Below are 23,054 nucleotides of genomic sequence, written 5' to 3'. Positions count from 1 at the left end.
ATATACAAAAGGAAAGTTTTAAAATTGCACTATTTTAAGGACAATTCACAAATGTTCAATGTCGCCAATTTATTTTTCCAGGAAAAGTTGAAATTGTTAATATGGACTATGAATATTTAAGGGGTACTAATACACCAATTTTCAAGATGAGAGCTCTTCTGTGTGTAGGAGGTGTATTTGAGTGGGACAGAGTGGACCTACAGGGAAAAAGAGTACCTATTCATTTCCCATAGACCTCAATGCTAACCATTGGCCCTCTCACCAATTAACTATATCAATTTTAAACAAATGACCGCAAACATTTCAAAGTTCATTCCAAGTGTCGATAAAAAACAACAAAAAATATATAGGGTCCCGTGCCTTTTATAGGCCATATTTGTACTTTTACATATAGCAATCTGCAGTAAATCACACACTTCATTTTAAGCACACCCCTACCATGGTAATTTCCTCAGTCATTTCTCGATTTTGTGCAATAATTTTTCATCCTGGCAATTAATTTGAACCTCTATATTTCTTTCAATTCCAAATAATTTCACTCTTGATATTAGCCAATCACGCAACACCTAGACATTTATACCTCCGCTCAATCTTGGGTAAACTGTGTCCGGGTTACGCATGCGGGGATTTGGTACTTTCATTCCTACAGTTGGTTAGGAAGACGATAAAATGTAATAAAGCGGCTTATCTATGAAATATACATGTATATGTGAAAATGAAGGAAATACAAAATACTGTCGAAAGAAATTTTTACAAAAGAGGAATCATAAAAATAATGCCAATGAAATAATGATATAATAAGAATTCTATGTATTTATTTAGTCCCTGAATACTTATCATTTACTTAGTTTGTGCATCATCCGAATTCAGATGATAAAACTACACATGAGAAACTTATTGAGAACATTCACTTATGCATTGATGGATATTTGTTCCACTCCTGCACGTAAACTAGTGTTTTGCACCTTACTATGTATGAGAGTTCTCCAAAGGGAAATAACTCTGATGTATCGCAAAACTAGTGTATTGCAGCTAAGGACAGAAAGACTTTAAAAAAGGGAGAGATTTTTTTAAAAAAGAGAAAAGAACACAAGCATTTGCAGATCAGACTTCTAACATTTATTAATATTGAATCATTCTACAACAGGGACAACAATATGAACAACTGATAGAGACTAAAACACTTGTCATTTCATACAACTCCATCATATACAGTGAACTAACAGGAAAGTAAAAAAAAACCTCATACTGCATTTGTAGAGCACCGGTTTAAATCAGTGTGATGCTTATCTAAACATACAACTACACACACGCACAAAGAACAAAATTTAAATCAATAATCTAATTGCATGTATATAAAAATCAAAATTCTTTTGTGTATATTCTCAAATAAACTTTATTCAAAATCTTAAAAGTAAGGCAAGAGTTAATTGAAAACGAGAAAAGAAAAGCAGTGAAATTTTTTAGATATATACTGTAGATTCCTTATTTTACACGAATAATATTAAATACAAATACACGAATAATATTAAATACGAATACACGAATAATATTAAACAATTAAATCGTTAGAACATGAATTCACGAGTGACCTGTTGATACTCATGAATGACTCATAAACAATTAAATTGTTAGAACATGAATTCACGAGTGACCTGTTGATACTCGTGAATGACTCATAAACAATTAAATCGTTAGAACATGAATTCACTCATAAACAATTAAATCGTTTAGAACATGAATTCACGAGTGACCTGTTGATCAAGAGATTTTGCACCTATTTCAGGAACATAAAAGTAATTTTATTACATATAGTGGTGCTTCTTACTTATAGTTTTGCAATAATAAATTTCTCGCATATATTTAGGAATCTCCAGTAGATATAGAAGAACCATCTACTTTCATGTTTTCGAACATACTTGATAAAAATATTTTTGTACATGCATATAAATACATGTATCATTCTAAAAAGGCATTAAATTCTGCAATTTATAATTCCTTTTTATTTCTGGATAGAAAGACAGTTCCAGCTGTCATAATATCTGTTACCCTTGTTTCAAATAATATAAATTTGTTAATAAAAATTTTTGGTATTGCATGTTTATTCACTCTTGTTCAGGAACTCAACAAAAATATTACCAAAGTAGAGTAAAAATAAAGCAAATCTCTAGACTATATATATTTTAAAAAATCAATCTAATGCACTTTGATACACAACATACACATATATAATAAACTCATATACTGTAAAATGCGCTTATAACGAATTCACTTATTACGAAGTGATATTATTTCCCTATGAAAGGAAGATAATGAAAATTTGATTGGATATAACAAAGTTTTGTTATAACAAACTTTTTTCGCTGCCCTGGAGGTTCGTTATAACAAACTTTTTTCGCTTGTCCTGAAGTTTCGGTATAACAAACTTTTCGCTGGCCCTGGAGGTTCGTTATAACCATGTTTTACTGTACATAATAAAAAGTCCATATAAAATACTCTCCTATTCTATGTACAACTAATATTATATGTCTTTATATTGAGATCATATAGATGTAGATTCATTAACATAAATAGGGGTTTGCTGCACAGCAGCCACCTATTGTCCCTCAGTCAGACAGATGCAGATTGCAGGCCTGGATTTCTTGAAATAAACTTATAATAAGTCGAAACTTGGACATAAGTCTGAGATTTTACTCAAATTTTGACTGCTCAAATAAAAGAAAACTAAAACTTAAGTTTCAGAATTTTCCGAGAAATCCAAGCCAGGGTTGGGTGAATGCACAACATCTTCCCTCCTTAGAATAAAGAAAATATTTGTCCAATGAAAATGGATGACTATAGTACTGGCATTCTGATATCACAGATCAAATGGCTGAACTCAGCGAGATTTACTGACAGTTTCTGAGTACCAATCCAAACAATGAAATACACTAACACACAGTTTACACACACATTTACAAATTTTGTAAATAAAATATTTTAGAATCTTGGGGACTTTGATCATCAGCAGTTTAAGAATCTTGGGGACTTTGTCATCAGCAGTCCAAGAATCTTGGGAACTTTGTCATCAGCAGTCTACGAATTCTGGGGACTTTGTCATCAGCAGTCTTCTTATGGGCTATTGCTTCTGATTAAAAAATTCAATTCAAGTCAAAATTATGTATGAAATAGAATTGCTTGACGTTGAAATAAAAGCCAAGAAATTGTAAATGTAGACTTCATATTATATGCTTTTAAAAAAAATTTCCTACCTGTTTTGAAGAATAATCAATCGCTGTTCTAGCTCGTTAACTTTATCTGCAAAAAAAATTATGAATATATTACAGTACAGTGCTCAATAAGAGTGATACTCTGATCTAGACTACATACATTCAGCTATAAAGTCTCGACTCAAAACCATGTGGTCATATTTAATGATGAACACGTTTAATCTAAATATCGGTATTGATTTCTTTTATTACGAGAGTATAATTAATTTGGTAAAATCGCTGTCATGAGACCCCAAAATCACTCATGCTGTACTCTGAAGGACACAAATCTATATAAATCAGTGATAAATAAATACGAGCATTTGTGATTGAGCAAGAAAGGGTTCTCCTGAAATTACTTGTTGAACTTTTAATTCAGATCTGTAAATTTACAATACATGTACATGCATTGCAACACCGATCATTGCTCATACAAACGTTTTACATCAAAGTCCTTATGACCTTGATCTATGACCTTAACCTATACTAAATTAAGTTCAGCTTTTCCAACAATTACAAGCTGTAAGTCAGATGAAACAGATGGAGATTTTGAAAACTGGCAGTCCAAATGTTTTGTCCACTCAAATTCTTACCAGAGGGGGAACAATACATTTTATTGTTTAGGAGAGGTAGATTTATTCAGAATCGGATTAAAACCTCTAGACAGAGCATCGGTAGATATGCTATAAACCTAATTGCCACTTTAACCTCTGTTGCCAAAATAAAACATAGGTTGGATTCAGCAGCTATGTGATCATTAGTTAAAGCCACCAGATCATGGGCAGGTTTGGTCTCTATTCCACTCCTAAAAGAGCGAGAACAAATGTAAATAATGTCCTACATTAGAGTCCATGAAATGGAAAATGTAGGTCAAATACAGCATCTGGATCATGATTTACGTGAAGCCTTCAGAGATTTATCATATGAACAAAATTGCTTTTGAATTCTACTTGCGGTTATGTGAGAACAAAAGTAAGACGACTTTGATCTCGTGTCTAGGAATACAAATAATCAAACGGAGGGACTTGCTGATTCCAATATACCCCCCAGTTAGACTGTTGGGGGGAGATAAGCTAGGGGTGGATTGAACTACTAAGATTGTAGTATTTTGAATTGTCTTGAGCTTTATTGCATTTGTAAGATGCTATTAAGGTGAACTTACTTTTGTAATAACTTAGACTTGCTTCTTGTTGACTGTACCTCTCTGCATTACATTGTTGTGGTCCACTGACACTGGTTCTCTCCACCTCCTTTAGTAATTTCATGTTCTCTAAAACATGCAAACTTTGTTAATTAGCAAATTTAATCAGAAAAAACATTCATCATACAACAGCATTTTGTTGGATTATTTTAGGGGGGGGGGAAGGGGGGTTAATTCTGGCAAAGATGTATCTAAAGTTCATGGTCAGGCTTAGATGCTAAGTTACTATGGTTACCTTGTACTGTGTCCTACCTATACAAACACATAACACGCTTATAGTGAAGTGCTGGGGATCAACAATTTTATTCATTATAAACGTAATTCGTTATGTCCAATAAGTTCATAATATGTTTATAACTTATGAAAATCACTTTGTGAATTCAGTAAAAGCATGTTCGCTGTAACCGTGCTTTACTGTAAGTGTGAATTCATTATAAGCGTGCATTACTGTAACCAAAGCTGTCGAGGCACCTTCAGGTATATACATGTACTAAGTCCAGTATCGAATAAAGGGAGAGAATCTGCAATAAGTGCAAGGAGAGAGAGAGATAGAGAAAGAGAGAATGGTCATACATGTAGGTCAAAATAAGTGCAAGGAGAGAGAGATAGAGAAAGAGAGAATGGTCATAGGTCAAAATTTGTGGCATTTCACCTACAGCTGGTATGTCTCTACAATAGCTGCAATAAGGTAGCCCTCTCCAATTTTTTTTCTGATGTTTTCGCCCACCCACCCCCTTAAATAATCGGAGAGGGTTACATTATTGCAGCTATCTCTACAAGAGTAAAGCATTTCTTGAATAGGACATAAAAGAACAAACAAAACCTTTGTATGCATTTGCTAAGCCTCACTATCACAATGATGCTCTAATTACAAAAATTGGGTCAAATACAGAAAGACACCTGCGTTAAAAGTTGAAATGGAGGTAAATATTTGTAGTCAGTGTTTGGCATTAGTCACAGGTTTTTCGGGATCTCGAAAAACAAGTCCCGGATCACGATTAGACGGATTAGTGTTGGCGCAAAAACAAATCCCCTTTGATGAATTATGAGAATTAAAAGAGAAATAGCACCAGTTTTAGGTTAGCACCTTAACACGAGTACAGTATCCATTGTAAAAGAGATGAACCATGATCTGTGTGCTTTCCTTTCCCGTCTAAACCAGTACAAAGGAAGTAGGCATACCTTCATGCATTCTCTGCTGGTCAGCTAAGTGTTTGGATCTAGTTGCCTTCAATTCTCTCGCCAGTTCCTCGGCATGCTCTTTCATTAATCCAATATCAGTTTGTGATTTATTCTCTAAAATAATTACAACAACACTTTGATACTTTTACTTAATATTGTGAAAAGATAAGTTTTTAATATAAATTTATATATAATTGACCTAGTATGTTAACCAAATTATTGTCAGGAATAATATTAAACTGTTTCTTTTTAATATATTTTACTTCTCGATAACTTTTCAACTCAATAACCTTAGTATAGATTAAAACTAGAGATTATTTTTATGAAAAACAAATGTCTCCCCAGCTCCCCTAATTGGAAATGCTCCAAATGAAACCTCCTCCCCTTTATGTACTGCATGGTATGGAGGAGAAAGCATGAGCAGGAACATAGACATTATGAACTCTGATAAGCCACATAGGAGAAGTGTTCACAAACTATTTTACACCCTCCACCCCTCAGATCCACTATAACGTTAAGGATAACAATTGGATCCTCCTGTCCCAACAATATGCACATCTACAAATGGCAATGAAGCAGAGTTCTCTAATGACAATATGTGGACCAAACAGACTCGGACAACAGTAGACTAACTATAAACTTTACCATAAAATGCCCTCAGGTTTGCTGACATTTCTTGCAGCTGATTTTGGTAGCGTTCCTCAGCCTGGTGAATGGACAGTGGTGTTTCCTGTATCTGCTTACTTAAAGTCATCAATGTCTCTGTGTAGGGATAAAAATACTCGTTAGCATTACTGGTAATGCTCACAATTAAATATTATTATGACACCCCCCTCCCCAAACGAGACAATACTGCACAGTAAAACATGGTTATAGCGCACCCTCCAGGCCTAGTGAAAAACTGTTCGTTTTAACCAAACTCTGTTATATCCTATAAAAATTTTCATTATTCTCTTATATTGGAATGAATATCACTTCCCAATAGGTGTGAAGTCATTACGAGCATGTTTGTTAAACATGTTTTTTACTGTATATGACATTTACCATTCATATTGCTGACTTGGTTTTGCTGCTCCAGTATGATGGATTCCTTCTCAATAAGAATTCGTTGTAAATCACTTGCTTCCTGATAGCATGCATCATAAAGATCCTTATATTTGACAAACTGTTGTAACTGATATGCCTCATCTGTTGAAAATAGACAAAATGCAGTCAAAGTAAAGTAGACAAAATGCAGTCAAAGTAAAGTAGACAAAATGCAGTCAAAGTAAAATAGACAAAATGCAGTCAAAGTAAAATAGACAAAATGCAGTCAAAGCAATACAGTAATGAGTATGCACTTAAAATTTCTTAAATTTATTTTGAAAATACATGAAGGTATGATCTGTGACACTTTACACCAGCACACTTCACTAATGAAGCAGTGCAGTTCATACCGTCATGTATTTTTATGACCCCCTTCAAAGAAGAGGGGCATATTGCTTTGCACCCGTCGGTTGGATGGTATGTCAGTCGGTCGGTCAGTGGACCACATGTTGTCCGCTCAATATCTTGAGAACCATTCACTTGATCATAATGATATTTCATATGTGGGTTGTTTATGAGTAGAAGAGGACCCCTTTTGTTTTTCAGGTCCAAAGATCAAGGGTCAATCTACTCTGGACATTGGAATATACTGTCCGCTCAATATCTTGAGAACCCTTTGCTTGACAGACATCAAACTTGGTACACTGGTACATCCTAAGGAGTAGATGACCCCTATTAATTTTGAGGTCACATGGTCAAGGGTCAAACTGGACATAGGAATATACTGACCACTTAATGTCTAGAGAACACTTTGCTTGACAGACATCAAACTTAGTACACTGGTATATCTTTAGAAGAAAATGACCCCTATTGATTTTGAGGTCAAAGGTCAAGGGTCAAACTGGACATAGGAATATACTGTCTGCTTAATATTTTAGAACCCTTTGCTTGACAGACATCAAACTTGGTACACTGGTACATCTTCAGGAGATGACCCCTACTGATTTTGAGATCACATGGTCAAAGGTCAAGGGTCAAACTGGACATAGGAATATACTGTCTGTTCAATATCTTGAGAACTCTTTGCTTGACAGACATCAAATATGGTAAACTGGTACATCTTCAGGAGAAGATGACCCCTATTGATTTTGAGGTCACGTGGTCAAGGGTTAAACTGGATATAGTAATATATTGTCTCCTATATTTTAAGAATTATTTCCTTGATTGACACCAGTCTTGGTACACTGGTACAGCATAAGGAGTAGATCACCCCTATTGATTTGTACCGTATATACTCGCCTAGAAGTCGGTCCACCTATAAGTCGGTTGTATTTTTTAAGGTTATTTTGTAGGAATTTGTCATTGACCCGCTTATAAGTCGGTACATATTTTTGTCAGAATCGGTTGACAATTTCAAGTCAATGCTCTAGTGTTTTTACCTATGTTTCAAAAAATATTTTGAGAAATTAATAATTATGAGGTGCTCAATAGCCAAGCCATATCTATTTGGGGTTTAAACACATTATGGGCAATGATCCCTTGTTTACCTAAGCAATTATGGTCTCCTAATTACCAGCACCTGACACTGTGTTTACTTAGTGGCATGAAAACTGATATTGTGGGATTCTGGTATCATTCATTGTATCAACAATAGAGTTTTTAAGAGTCAAGAATGATGATCTAAATTATCTGTTAACAATATTCAATTTTTTATGAATTTTTTTTATGAAATATATTTCAGCCGGTATACATATGAATATTTCAATAATAAATTGGGTTCGTAATTCAATTTTACCGATAAACGATAGATTAGTGAAAGTATTAGTTATCGGTATGTAAATAATTTTTAACTAGATAAAAATATGTAAATACTTGTATTTTATACATAATTTTAAAATACATAAACAATACAATATGTCTAGATATTTGTGAACAATAATTATTTGTGTGGTAGTCCATGATAATCGTCGGAGTTGTTTAAAAAACACTATATTAGGCCGCCCAGAAAAATACCAATCTTCTTAGGACACGCCTATAAGTCGGACATAAAGTTTTGGACCAAAAATTTACTCCCAAAAATCCGACTTATAGGCGAGTATATACGGTAGGTCACATGGTCAATCCACTCTTGACATAGGAAGATATTGTCAGCTCAATATTTTGAATTGATGATACTACTATCAATTAAATGATGCATGTGTATAACCCTTTTCAATTTTGCACCATGGGGATGTGGGGGGCATATGTGTTTTACATCTCTTGTCAAAATTAAAATTAATTTGCTATATTAACATTTTACTTTCATTTCTGTCAGAATTCCCAGCTGTTAAAATAAACATATCTATATTTATAAAAAGATTCAAATGTGCATCGTTCTTATCTGCAGCACATTCAGGAGGAAATGGCTATCATTCCAATTTGTATAGATATTGAAGGCAAAAAACACTGGAAATGTAAATATTACTCAGTGTACACTAGCTAGCTTACTATTCACAGCTTAGCTCAGCAATGTCCATATATAATTTGGCTACATTTCTTAGATACTTATTCTCAAATCTTTCAGTTTGAAGGTACACATGACCTTAATATAAATGTATAGATAGAATTCACAACTTTTTTGTTAGATAGAGTTACGTCCCTTGAAAGTGGGAGAATTGAAGCTATTAGCATTCCTTCCCTCTCAAAAATGTTTACAAATAATAAAATGAATTACTTGTTCTCCGTTGTACTTCTTTCTCTAGTTGTTTCACCATCTTCTGATGGCTGTCAGCTGATGCTAATGCTTTTGTTTTTTCATCTGGAAAGGAAAAAAATCTTGATGAGCTTTGTTTTCGTTAAATAATATGAGCATAGTTTATCATGATGGACATCTGAGACATTGTATCTCAGTTGTCTGTAAATATGCAACAGAAACTTGCCCAGAGACATCCTGAGACATTGTATCTCAGCTGCCTGTAAATATGTAACAGAAACTCACCCAGAAACATACTGAGACATTGTATCTCAGGCGTCTGTAAATATGTAACAGAAACTCACCCAGAGACATCCTGAGACATTGTATCTCAGCTGTCTGTAAATATGTAACAGAAACTCACCCAGAAACATACTGAGACATTGTATCTCAGCTGTCTGTAAATATGTAACAGAAACTCGTCCAGAAACATCCTGAGACATTGTATCTCAGCTGTCTGTAAATATGTAACAGAAACTTGCCCAGAGACATCCTGAGACATTGTATCTCAGCTGTCTGTAAATATGTAACAGAAACTCACCCAGAAGCATCCTGAGACATTGTATCTCAGCTGTCTGTAAATATGTAACAGAAACTTGCCCAGAGACATCCTGAGACATTGTATCTCAGCTGTCTGTAAATATGTAACAGAAACTCGTCCAGAAACATCCTGAGACATTGTATCTCAGCTGCCTGTAAATATGTAACAGAAACTCACCCAGATATATCCTGAGACATTGTATCTCAGCTGTCTGTTGCTGAGATTGTCCATACAGCTCCTTCTCTCTCTGTTGATGAGTTACATCTGAATTTCGTAGCACACTTAATTCTCCTTTCAGATGCTGTATCTCTTCTGTCATCAAAACATTTAAAACTAAGTGTAAGACTGGTTTCATATACAATATTAATTTTCATAATTTATTTATGTATGAGATTTTATCTTCGTTTGATTGTAATCCACAACAAATTTGAATTTCCACATTAACATACCGTATAACAGGGTTTACCCGCAGGGTGATTAATTTGGCTTATTTTGGCCGTTAGATAGCTTTCTGCCAAAATTTCACTCGCCAGATTGCGACTTCAGTATTTGCAAGAGAGATAAATCTTCCTTGTGCAACAAATTAGTATACCTTTGAGCCAGGAAATCACCAAATTTCAGACCCGCGTAAAAACTTGCTATACGATATAGAATTTTCTAAACTAAATTTTACACTATGTAATGCATGTGACAAGTACCAGCACTTCCAAATAGCAACACTATACAGCACAGCCAGTGGAATTTTAGGTAAACAACTCATATCTAAAATTTGGGGTATAGTTTCTAGTATGCCGGTCCCTACCTCGTGTGACGAGGCTAAGGTTTGGCGGATGTATGCTGAAGTCATACACACGTATTTATGGGGGCCTGCAAACTGGAAGTGTTCTAAAAGTATGTTGAATGATTTATACTTTTAATATTTCTATTAGTATGAAACCAATATGTGGTTATATGGATCGATATTGTAAACTACATTACATTATCTAATGATGGCACACTGACTGCAGATAATCACTTTTTACTGATTAATCTCACACAAAGTCATAATTCATTGACAATTCTTAAATCTGGTAAGGAATGTTGAATTAAATATGTTTTATTATAACATGTGACCTGATTAATTTTCATGCTATCTGATTGGCTGAAATGCAGATGTATAGAAATTCTACAGCTCAGTATATCTACCTTACTACAAAGACAATAGTCAATCACAGATTTGATTTTGGTATATCTGAAGACTGGGTCAGCACCTACCTAACAATGTGAATTCTAAAATCATATCTACCTAAGACTGTGTGAAACTAAATTCACATAAAAATGTTGTGTAAGCAACCTGATATTTATATATATAGTTAGTCAAACAAAACCTAGTGTCTACAGGATTGGATAGGATCAATACACTGGATCGCCAAGTATGGAAAAACAAACTTCAACCATGACAGGACAGCCAGGCCTCACCCTTGCAAAAGGATTAATTTGGCCCAGAAAATCAAAATGGATGATGATGATGAATTTGGTAAGAGTTAGCCCCCCTACCTTTCATCTGCTGTTTTTCTTCCTTGTACTTGACCTCAATTTGTCGACCCTTATCAAGTTTCTCCTTCAAAGTTTTCATCTGCTTTACTTCCTCTTCCAACGTTTTGGTACGCTCTGAATCCATATTGAAGAATTCATGTAGGAAATTATGTGTATTTATTTGTTATGATACAAGAAAAAGTACAAAGAATGAAATTATCCCGATCTACGATATTTCCATTTACCTTAGTCTTTCAATACTGTAAACCAATTTTTAAGACAGTTTTCATAATAATGTTGTATAAATTCAATTAAGCAAATCGATGAAGCCTTTATTCAACATGTTAAATGCCATTAATCCTTAATTTTACATCCACACTGGGTGGGGTTTAGATTACACCCAATAAACATGCTTAACAGAATTGAAGGAAAATGGTGGTGGATCTGGATATAATTTGATGTGTTTGAAAATATTTCAGAGAGTGGTCCAAATTCTAAATGCTTAGAATATGCTAATTTAAAGATATTTTAAGTCAACAGTCTTTTGTTCTTAAAAATTTGCATATATTCTTAATACCTTCCTTCACTTAATTCTGGAGCAAGCGGAGACCATGTGGTAGATTTTAGCATACACGTGTAATTATTTACAATGCCACCCCTCAGACTTAAAAATCACACAGTAAAATAATGTTTAGTTGGTCGTGAGGTTTCATTGCGACAATATGCCTGGACCACCTTACCACTCAGAATCTGTATCTGTCTGTCTCTCAGTGGTATGACTTACCACTCAGAATCTGTATCTGTCTGTCTCTCAGTGGTATGTCTTACCACTCAGAATCTGTATCTGCCTGTCTCTCAGTGGTATGTCTTACCACTCAGAATCTGTATCTGCCTGTCTCTCAGTGGTATGTCTTACCACTCAGAATCTGTATCTGCCTGTCTCTCAGTGGTACAGTGTATGTCTTACCACTCAGAATCTGTATCTACCTGTCTCTCAGTGGTATGACTTACCGCTCAGAATCTGTATATGTCTGTCTCTCAGTGGTATGACTTACCGCTCAGAATCCTTATCTGTGTGTCTCTCAGTGGTATGTCTTTTTCCTTTAAGGTACTTAAAGCTTTATCCTTCTCTGTTATCAGAAGTTTCACCATTTCTTTCAGGTCCTTGTCTTTCTGTGGCAGCAAGACGCACAGTATCTCCGCCATTTTCTGGTCTACAGGGTGCCTGGAGCCATTTCCATTTGTACCATCTGATAAATGAATTGATTATATCATCAGACTACCAACAAGAAAGACATATCCTCTACAACATGGGTTTATAATTCCCATACACTATAATGTTCTCCAGACAGCATGTTTAATTTCACCTGAAGAGATATATTCAGAAGCAAGATCTTTGTGTAAAATGCAATCCTTGCAAGTATCATTGAAAATTCTGAATATAGGGACAATCCAATCTGATTAAAATACAGGCTCCGGGATCATGAAACTGTCTTAAACTTTAAGATTGTCTTAAATCAATAAAGTTGCACTTAAATCTTAAGACTGGTCTTAATGTGGATCACAAAGAAATCACTTAGGCTTAAGATTGGTATTTTGTCTTAAATTTTAAGACTGCCTTGGAGCTGTCTTAATTTTCTAAGACTATCGCTAAGTTCGTTCAAAATGGCCGCGCTGGATGCATTTTTGAGGCGAGTAAGAAAATTAACGTGATGTCCGTTGTTGAAGATGTCTGTCCCTACCATGAAGCGGACAAATCATTTATTTAAGAAACAATAGACTGTCGGTAGATCGAAAACAGGATATTGACGTTGAAAATCATATAATGAAAAAAAATTTTTTTTTCTTTAAGCAGAGTATTGACATAAAAAGTTTGTTTACAGGAAAAGAAGTCAAATCCATGTAATCGAAAAGTAACACCGCTAGCCCGGAACAATTGAGAGCGGACGTTTTCAAATATATAGGCATAAAATAAATATGACTTCTTATGTGATCAAAATATCGCAGGATTGATCGCCCGGTTGTCCGTTTCACTGCCTGATCGTAGTTCGTAAAGTAGATGTAAATGTGAAAGTAGCACGTACACATACGACTGTTTCACTAAAAAGTTACGACTACAAAAGTACATGTATTTACCTGACTGAGTTTGTTGACAATGTGGAAGAAGAAAACAATCATTACTTGTAGTCTGCATTTGCACACGAATAATGTGCAGTCCGAGCCCGAATTTGAAATTAATTAGAGTTATCCTTCTTTGCTACATGTATGCACACAGTCGACAAAATAAATAAAAGCATTGAATTTAATAAAATTATCGCTTCAATCACTTTTACATTTTCACTTTCATTCATTACTACTTTTAGAAAGAGGGAGGCGACGGGGTCAATACATCAAAATTTGTATGCACATGTATGTAATAACGAAAATAAGTTTCTTTTTAATAAAAGGGGGGGGGGGGGTGTTGGTACATGTATGTGCCTGCGTCAGCATTAGTGATCATAAACTAGACGTTTTAGACACTGACTATGTTGTTTAAGTCATTTATTTTTTATATCTTTTTGTTACCTCTACGAAAAAGAGTTCCTTGTTGCTATAGCAATTTAAGATTCTAGACTTAGACTTAAGTTAAGACAATCTTAGTTAAGATTTGCTTAAGTTCGTTTTGTGATCCATTTAACGTAGTTCCACACTCCTGTGACGTCATAAGATTGTGCAAAGTCAATAATTTAATGACTGGAACATAAATTTTGTTGGAGTCTTTTTCAATAGTTATTGTAAAAAATCTTGTTAGCCATAACATATTTCAAAAGTCTTAGTTATATTTGAATAGTTAATTTTGCGTTTCAAAATATTGAATCCAAGGACAATAACTCTGTTTTCATTAAATTATTTATCAAGTCCATTATGCAATAGATTTCCTATATTTTTCACAAACATTTTACCAAGGTGATTAGGAATTATTATCTGTGTCTTTTCATGAAATTACATAAAATTTTAATCCATGAGTGGTTTTGAATAGCTCAGTTGTATGGTGCCAGACATAGGGTTTTTATGGGGGTATACATACTCTGGAAGCTATAGATTTGAAATTATTAAGGAAAGGTATGGATTTTTTTTTCATAAATAACTATAACAGATGTACATCTACTAATATAAACAGAAAAAATGATATGTAAACCATGCTATAAGGAAATTGTGTCCATATTTGTTTGTTTTTTAACATTTGGAGAGTAAGGCTAATTCAAAAATTTTGCACTTATTATACTAAAACTTGATGAACATAGTGAAAATGACATGTGTTTTAGTTCTTGACATGTTTCCTGATAAATAAATGCAATTTAAAATTTTTGTTGTTGTTTTTATTTCAAAATAACAAGAGATAACTGTTTCCAATGAATTTCATAAAAATCTACATAGGGTACATTACTTCAGTAGTGTCTGTAATGAAAATAAATCTGGAAATCCTTAACTAATTTGCCTTTTCTCATTACTCTGAATGTTAATCTATTGATTCCAAACAAAAAAATGCTACCTAAACCCCAAAAATCCAGGACTAAGGACCCACCTTAAGTCAGCAATCTTAGCTATTAAGTTCAAATCTTAATTTAAAGTCAAAATCTTGACTTAACTTTAAGACAGTTTCATGATCCCGGAGCCAGATCTCTCAAATAGCTCGCACAGCGCTCTCTGCTGTGCACTATTTGAGAGATCTGTGTTTTAATCAGAAATACAAGTGCAAGTTTTAATTTTTCCTCCAAATAGTGACCTTGACCTTTCACATCAATCATTATATTTGTACACACGGGAGAATCGACAATATACTAACACACAAACAAAAGGCCAATCTACACATTACATCCTACAATCCACTGTAAGGGAATGGGCATCACAACACACCACAATCTGTTGTAAGCAGGTGGCCAAAAACACAATCTATTGTAAGCAGGTTGACAACAACACAATCTGTTGTAAGCAGGTGGCCAAAAACACAATCTATTGTAAGCAGGTCGACAACAACACAGTCTGTTGTAAGCAGGTGGCCAAAAACACAATCTATTGTAAGCAGGTCGACAACAACACAATCTGTTGTAAGCAGGTTGACAACAACACAATCTGTTGTAAGTAGGTGAGCAACACAACACGATCTGTTGTAAGTAGGTGAGCAACACAACACAATCTGTTGTAAGCTGATGGACAACAACACAATCTGTTGTAAGTAGGTGGCCAACAACACAATCTGTTGTAAGTAGGTGGGTGACACAACACAATCTGTTATAAGTAGGTGGGTGACACAACACAATCTGGGCGACAGAAGAAACAGGTTCTGTTTACATAGAGATCTACAACTTGTCAGTTTTCTCTGACTCATGTTTGTTATTTTCTAAAATTCACAAAAGATGCTACTATAAGCCATATAGCTAATTTTTCTACTATAATAAAACAATTTAACTCACTTGACTCCAGGAGGTATCTGGCCCCAAAATCTGCCTCAGTAACTGCCTTCTCTTTAATTGTATCTGCCAATTAATTCAACAAAGATTAAAATTTGCCTCAGTAATTGCCTTCTCTTTAATTCTACCTACCAATTAATACAACAAAGACTACATGGCATGATTATCATTTAACGATAAAATTTCTCATCCACTTTATATTGCATTTCATACATAAAACTTTTCCAGAGAGCAAAAATTATGACATAAGGTAGAGTGCAGGTTCCCACTTTAAGGTCAGAAAAAACTTGCTAGTTTAAATGTTATGTAGTTAATTGTCATTGTCCACTGAAGTACTAAATTCTTTTCAGATCGCTTTCTACTAAAACTGCAATTTTTGACTAAATAAAGTAAATCTGAAAGTTTTCAATTTCAAAATATTGTTGCACATATCCTCCACCTTTCATCAGATTTCTCTGGTATAGTATTCCTCCTTATTTCAACAATCATAAATACACATTTCTCTATAGATTTGACATCATAATTTGGTAAAATGAAAAATCCAGTCAATATCCCTACTCAATAACTCATCAAACTGGTGGTCCCGTGTTTCGCTATTTATTGTCAAGTGTTTGTTACAGACTGGACAACTGGTTTGTCGCTGGTGCCATTGTTGAATACAGTGTGCGCAGTATCTATGTCCACACTTGGTTGTAGAAGTTCCAGTTAGCAGACAGCTACATATTGTGCAGGTGAAGAAAGCTTTTATATCACTGAGCTGAAAAAATATTATACATACTGACTACATACAGATTTATAGTCAATTCAGCTTGAGATCTTTTTCTTCTTAAGGATTCAAGGTGTAAGTTTGTTAAATATATGATCACAAGGTTTTGACACAATCTGAGAAAACTGGTATATATAGTATATAGCTGGATGTAGATATTCTAAACTTCTTATTTGCATAAATTTACCATCAAAATAAAAATAAATTGATAAATAGCGTGTTTTACTGTAGTAAGTTTGGGAATTTTAATCAACTGTTTCTCGCTTGTTCTGGAGGTTCGTTATATTACTGTGTTTCAATATAGTAAGGTTATAGGTTTTTATAATCATTTGTTCACCTGTAGTTTAGAGTTAACCATATTTTATTTGCAGTCATTAATCTATTACATTTGTCTTTTGACTGAAAGGATTCAGAAAAAAGTCCTGAAGAAATTACAATTATATTAAAATTGCATTGTTCAGGGATCTTTTTAAAAACAATTGAATTACAAGAAAATAGCAGTTGTGGACAGGTCAATGCTATCAAAACTCTAGGATACAGGGTTTCCTCAAGATCTAAAGAATGCCTGTAGGTATTGGCTTTTATTGTTATAAAAACACCTCTCTGGGGTAGCTCCAGACCACAGTGTCTGCAGATGTCACTCCACCTGAGATCTATTATTAAATGTTTGATTGACAGACAGCTAACAATTTGGGGGTGTTAACTTAAAGTTGGGTCTTTAAAATGGCTATGTTACCATGTTTCAGATCCCCCCCCCCCCCCAACATGGGCCACATCGCTCACCTGAGACACCTTGGTCCATAATTAAAGATTTTCCATATATATACATTTAAGAAATGAACGTCACTTTTGAGCTGTTCATGGTCAGTATGAACGGATTTGGATTTGAGGCAAATTCTAGAGCGATTCACAGAATTTGCTTCAAATCCAAATCCATTCATATTGACCATGAACAGCTCAAAAGTGCATGTTCATTTCTTATATTTATATTCATTTACTAAAACACCATTTCTTTACATTGTTTCTATTTTGTTGCACAAAACGGACTCCTAGTCTCTGTCACAGTAGTTATTGTGACGTACGTCAACACATAGACATAACGTCACATTTCGTTTCACCCTGCCTTTTATCAACATTGCAAGATGCACTGTATTTTGGAGGTAGGAGACCACAAGATTGGGATGATAATCCACGTAAGTTTACAATATTAATCCAAAGGTGTAACTTGCGAGATCTTTGTAATTTTTTTTTCAAATCATTAATTACGCTCTCTCAATTGCATGCTTTACACTAGTTCATAATCCATTCATAGTCAATGTGAACGAATTATGTCGAGCGCTGAAATTGGTTGGTTCATAGAGGTAAATGCGATTTGTAATATAAATATATGTAAATATTTTGATCCTTATTGTGGCCCCAACCTTCCCTAGAGGGCCATGATTTTTACAAACTAGAAGCTGCACTATGTCAGAAAGCTTTCATGTAAATTCACACTTCTTTAGCCCAATGGTTCTTGAGAAGATTTTGAATGATTTTTTTTCTATTCATTAGTATGTAAAACTTTGATCCCCTATTGTGGCCCCATCCTACCCCCAGGGGTCATGATCTTAACGCACTTGAATCTGTACTATGTCAGGAAGCTTTTGTAAATTCCAGCTCCTATAGCTAGCCCAGTGGCTCTTGAGAAGATTTTTAAATGACCCCACCCCATTTTTGCATTTTTGTGATTATCTACCCTTTGATGGGGGCATGACCCTTCATTTGAACAAACTTGAAAGACCTTCACCAAAGGATGCTTTGTGCCAAGTTTGGTTGAAATTGACCCAGTGGTTCTGGAGAAGAAGATGAAAATGTGAAAAGTTTACAACAACACCATGCAACAACAGACAACTTTTTATCAAAAAAACTCACATCAGCATTTGACTCAGGTGAGCTAAAAAGTTTACAGACAGATGGACAGACAGACGATCAGAAAAGCTCACATAAGCATTCGACTCAGGTGAGCTAAAAAGGACAAATTATGAACATAGATCTGAGAAAAAGACATGCCAAAAGGATAAAGTTGTACTAACAAATATATGTTTATACTACAGCTGTACGTATCATATATATGTTGAATACAATTACTGTAAAATCATAGACATCGGGGTACATATTGTACTATTCTCTTTAGAAAAGTCGAGAGGCATAGCGTTCATCAATGAACCAGGCTAGCTATCATGCCTCGCGACTTCTCGTAAGAGAATACATACTGTATATAACATCCCTAGAAGAACAGATCGGAGAGTATTAAAATATAGCAAATGAGTAGACTGGCTTTGGAAATATCTAATTATATTTGTAGTCAAATGTACCCCCCCCCCCCCCAAGCTTCTTGGATCCGCTCCCCAGTAGTACTTACTTTGACCAATTTCTCGTCAAAATCCCTGTCCTCGGACTCCGATGTAGATCTTGCAGCCATCTAGACCCACGTACTGTTCGAGCTCTGAAGATCAAACTGTGAATGCCCTGTTGTGGACTTTCCTGGCTTTCGATTTGTTTTTCTTGCGACCACATCGAAAACGAAAGTACAAACGTCCTGTACGTTTTCCGGAAATTCAAAAGTTTACCCTGACCCAACAATGATACGCCCATTTTCTTTATACTGCTATATATATACATCGCCCTCGGCCTATCACGTATCGGGGATTACGCCACCCCAACAGATCCGAGTCACAGCTAGCCGACCAAGCCATGCACAGGGGCTCGTCACGAAATATTTGTCTTATTAAAATTTGACATCGTTTGTTCTATATTTACAAATATAGAATAGAGAGGGTCAATTCGTGACGAGCCCTTGTGAGCCATGCAAGCACAGTGAGGCGGTTTTCGGGGTGATACTTTTGTACCCAGGTTGCATGTAAATATGCTCTGTATATTTTTTAGTAGATAAGTTACATAAACATTATAACGTTTATATGGAAAACGAAAGAAACATCACATTATAATTAAGTGCCTCTCATCCTTGGGTACGCGGATCTTGCTAACCCAAATTTGGCCAAGTGAAAAATATATAAACAAAAACAAAAAGCGACAGAATTTAGTTAATACACTTTTCAAACATTGTAAATATCAATGTTCACGGTTTAAGCCACAGGGGTTCGGTTGTCAAATATTGAAGTTTTGTATTATTTGTTCCCGAATAATAAATTGAAGTTTTGCATGATTTGTGTCCGAATAATAAATTATATAAAGAAAATTGGTACATTTTCCAAAACAAGATACCGCGATTAACCTTAAATTTGAACATTTTAGGGGGGGGGGGGGAGGGGGGGGGGGGGCGGCTGCGCCCCCTCTAAATCCGCCCTGATTGCGCGCAATAGAGCAATAATTCATTTGACGTGCGCGTCAATTCAATTCATGCGCACATCAATGTTGTGGAATTATTGCTCACAGAAAGCTCAGTATAAATTATTTGATGATCTCTCTAATTCAATTGAATACATTTTTAATTATTTACAACCCTTTTGTATGAGGAGTTATTGCGCGCATCAATTCTTTCTTTAAAAGAGTGACAATTCAATGAAAAAGATCGTCGATTCACTTGTGGATGGTTTACTGTGTTTGTTTATTTACCTGTCAAATAGAACATTCAACATTAATTAGATTGAACATTACACAATACTGGTGTCAAATTCATTAACTTTGATTTCTCGAAGTTTTTTTTCAGTGCTTACAAGTTCTCGATATCGAAGTTTACCCGTATCTCTCTCTCTCTCTCTATATATATATATGAAATTGTGATTATTCCCGAATATGTCAGTCATCCGAATCTGTGTCATGTCATGACGAGCGGTCTTTTTTTCTTTTTGAATTAATGTAAATGATGACGATGAATTTTCCACCATGTAGGTCTATATCATTATTCAGATATTTTTTATGCTTCTTGTGACATGGAGCTTTCATTGTTAGATGTTTCTGACATCTGTATAACAAGAGGCCCATGGGCCATATCGCTCACCTGATTCACCTTTGCCCATATTACCAGATTTCCCTTATATGTATATACATATATGTATATATTCGCATGTAAAACTTTCATCCATATTACGGTCCCAACCTACCCCCGGGGGTATGATTTTAACAAACTTGAATCTGCACTATGCCAGGAAGCTTTCATGTAAATGTAAACTTTTCTGGTCCAGTAGTTCTTGAGATGATTTTTCCTGTTTGTATGTAAAACTTTGATCCCCTGTTGTGGCCCAATCCTACCCCGGGGACCATGATTCTAACAAACTGAAATCTGCACTGTCAGGAAGCTTTCAGGTTAATTTGTACTTTCCTGGCCCAGTTGTTCTTGAGATTTTTAAAGATTTACCCTATATATTTGTATGTAAATCTTTGACCCCCTATTGTGGCCCCATCCTGACCCCCCCCCCCCCCCCGGAGGGGTGGGTGGGTATGATTTTAACAAACTTGAATCTGCACTATGTCAGGAAACTTTCATGTAAATGTAAACTTTTCTGGCCCTGTGGTTTTGTAAAGATTTCCCCGATATATACTACTCAAAAAGTTAAAAATCATTTTAATTCTTTTCATTCAATTTTAACAAATTGTATAAATTAACAAACACAAATGAATAATGTTATAAAAACAAGTCTTATGGACGGATTTATATAGAGAAATTTTTGTTCAAACGCAAACTGTTGAAGATCAACATTTCGAACATGCTAGGGGTCAAATTACAAAGTCACACATATCGAAATGTCACGTCAGTAGCGCGTATGTCCTCCATGAGCGTTAATTTAATACAGGTAGTGCAATGCTTCCTCATGCTTCGAATACAAGCCCTTATGGTACCATTGGGGGTGGTTATTCCATTCTTGGTCAAGGCGGCCCCGAAGCTGGTTGATGATGTTTGGAGAGTCGGTTCTATACACTCGCCTTCCAAGTTCACCCCAGAGATGCTCAGTAGGGCTCAGATCGGGTGGATCTGTCAGCCATTCCATTCTCGTGATATTGTGCTGCTGGATAAAAATAATTCACGATTCGTAAGCGATGGGTTTTGGCATTATCATCTTGAAAGATGGCGTTCCCTCCTAGCCTTTGAAGAAAAGGAAGAACTATTGGCTGCAGAATTTCATCAATGTAGCGTCGAGAAGTTAAATTCCAATCAATAGCATAAAGTTGAGTCCTTCTGTTCCCATGTCATCACGGAAACACCGCTGTAGCGATCATGTTCCCTCACAGCAGCGTCAGAAAAACGTTCTCCAGGACTGCGGTACTCTGCCATTACTAAAGCGAAGATTAAATCTGCTTTTATCAATGAAGCACACAGGAGTCTACTGAGTTTGATTCCATCTCAAGTGTCGTCTGCACCAATGAAGACGGAGACGTCGGGTCAAAGGTACCCTTACTGCTGGACGCCTAGAACATAGGTTACCGGCGTGCAAACGGTTCCTTATTGTTTGGTCCGAGACCCGTATTCTGGTTGCATTTCTCAGTTCAGTCTGGAGAGGGCTGATGTACTTCGTGTTCTTAAAGCATCTGTCTTGTAGAGTTATTTTCTTTGGACGTCTAGGCCTGTCACTGACAGAATTATTCTCCCTGTATCTCACCATTAACTTTGACACTGTGCTTTGAGCTACCCCAAACGCTCTAGCTACTTCATATGTTGATGAACCTGCTTGCAGCATCCATACAGATCGAGATATTTCCGCGAACGACAACTGAAGTCTTTTTTCTTTTCTTTTTTTTTTACCCATGCTGACATAGACGATCAGTAGCAATACGCGCGTGTTCGATTATTTCACTCTTCAAGGTGTTGTTTAAGGTGGACTGAACACGATATAAGCCTCTCGATACCAAACCAAATCAGAAGCCTGTTAAAAAAGGTAAATCCCCCCCCCCCCGGAATAATGAAATCTTTAACACTTACGTTACTTTTGAGTGACGTTTGCGGTAAAAATGAAGTTGTCTAGATAGCCTTAATAATGATATGTATGAAACTGAACGACATTTCTCGCTTTGATTAAGTGTTGGGGCTAGGGCCATCAAACTCGGTACACATACACCTTATGCCATGCGGAGGATGCCTATCGTTTCTCAAGGTAATGAACTGAAATCATATTTCCTGAAACTCAAAATAACAACTGTTCTATTGAACACCCCCCCCCCCTTCTCAGAACTGATCATGTCTTGTTGTGATTTCTTTGTGTTAGAAAACCCGATAGTTCACATAAAGAAATGAACACACTTACTAGTAAGATCTTTATATCACATATTTACCCCTTTATCAAGAGGATATCAACTTTCCAACTCCATGTACCAAATGAACCCGGAATATGCCACATTCAACTGCACACAAAACGATTCCATTACTTTAGCTAATCTGAACCATTAAACGGTCTGTAT

The 23,054-nt window shown here is 35.5% G+C and overlaps 1 protein-coding gene across 2 annotated transcripts; it reads right to left on the bottom strand.

Moving 5' to 3' along the window:
• Window positions 1-1,096: 1,096 nt before the first annotated feature.
• On the bottom strand, window positions 1,097-20,103 carry LOC125671485 (ELKS/Rab6-interacting/CAST family member 1-like). Of its 2 annotated transcripts, XM_048907247.2 has the most exons (13): window positions 19,063-20,103; window positions 16,454-16,652; window positions 15,899-15,961; window positions 12,500-12,694; window positions 11,466-11,579; window positions 10,107-10,241; window positions 9,371-9,454; window positions 6,676-6,819; window positions 6,277-6,393; window positions 5,632-5,745; window positions 4,411-4,518; window positions 3,252-3,297; window positions 1,097-3,127 (listed from the first exon to the last, which is right to left on the bottom strand). In XM_048907247.2, the coding sequence occupies exons 1-13, from the start codon at window positions 19,120-19,122 to the stop codon at window positions 3,112-3,114; spliced, it is 1,395 nt and encodes a 464-aa protein (XP_048763204.2). In that variant the 5' UTR covers window positions 19,123-20,103; the 3' UTR covers window positions 1,097-3,111. The 2 variants fall into 2 exon arrangements, 1 of the variants encoding a protein (XP_048763204.2); XR_008802083.1 differs by lacking the exons at window positions 1,097-3,127; window positions 3,252-3,297 and having other exon boundaries at window positions 4,325-4,518; window positions 5,537-5,745; window positions 19,063-19,893.
• Window positions 20,104-23,054: the final 2,951 nt, after the last annotated feature.

This window comes from Ostrea edulis, chromosome 4, assembly GCF_947568905.1.
Source record: "Ostrea edulis chromosome 4, xbOstEdul1.1, whole genome shotgun sequence".
Lineage (NCBI taxonomy): Eukaryota > Metazoa > Mollusca > Bivalvia > Ostreida > Ostreidae > Ostrea > Ostrea edulis.
The sequence above is the reverse complement of the archived record's forward strand: the minus strand, read 5'-3'. Positions and strand labels throughout refer to the sequence as shown.

Excerpts from the sequence above, each read along its gene's own strand:
- LOC125671485 (XM_048907247.2), bottom strand. The coding sequence starts at position 19,122 with ATGGCTGCAAGATCTACATCGGAGTCCGAGGACAGGGATTTTGACGAG. Across the intron at positions 16,653-19,062 it reads TTGACGAGAAATTGGTCAAA|CTCAGTGATATAAAAGCTTT; the intron begins GTAAGTACTACT and ends ATATTTTTTCAG. Across the intron at positions 4,519-5,631 it reads CCAGCAGAGAATGCATGAAG|AGAACATGAAATTACTAAAG; the intron begins GTATGCCTACTT and ends TGCATGTTTTAG.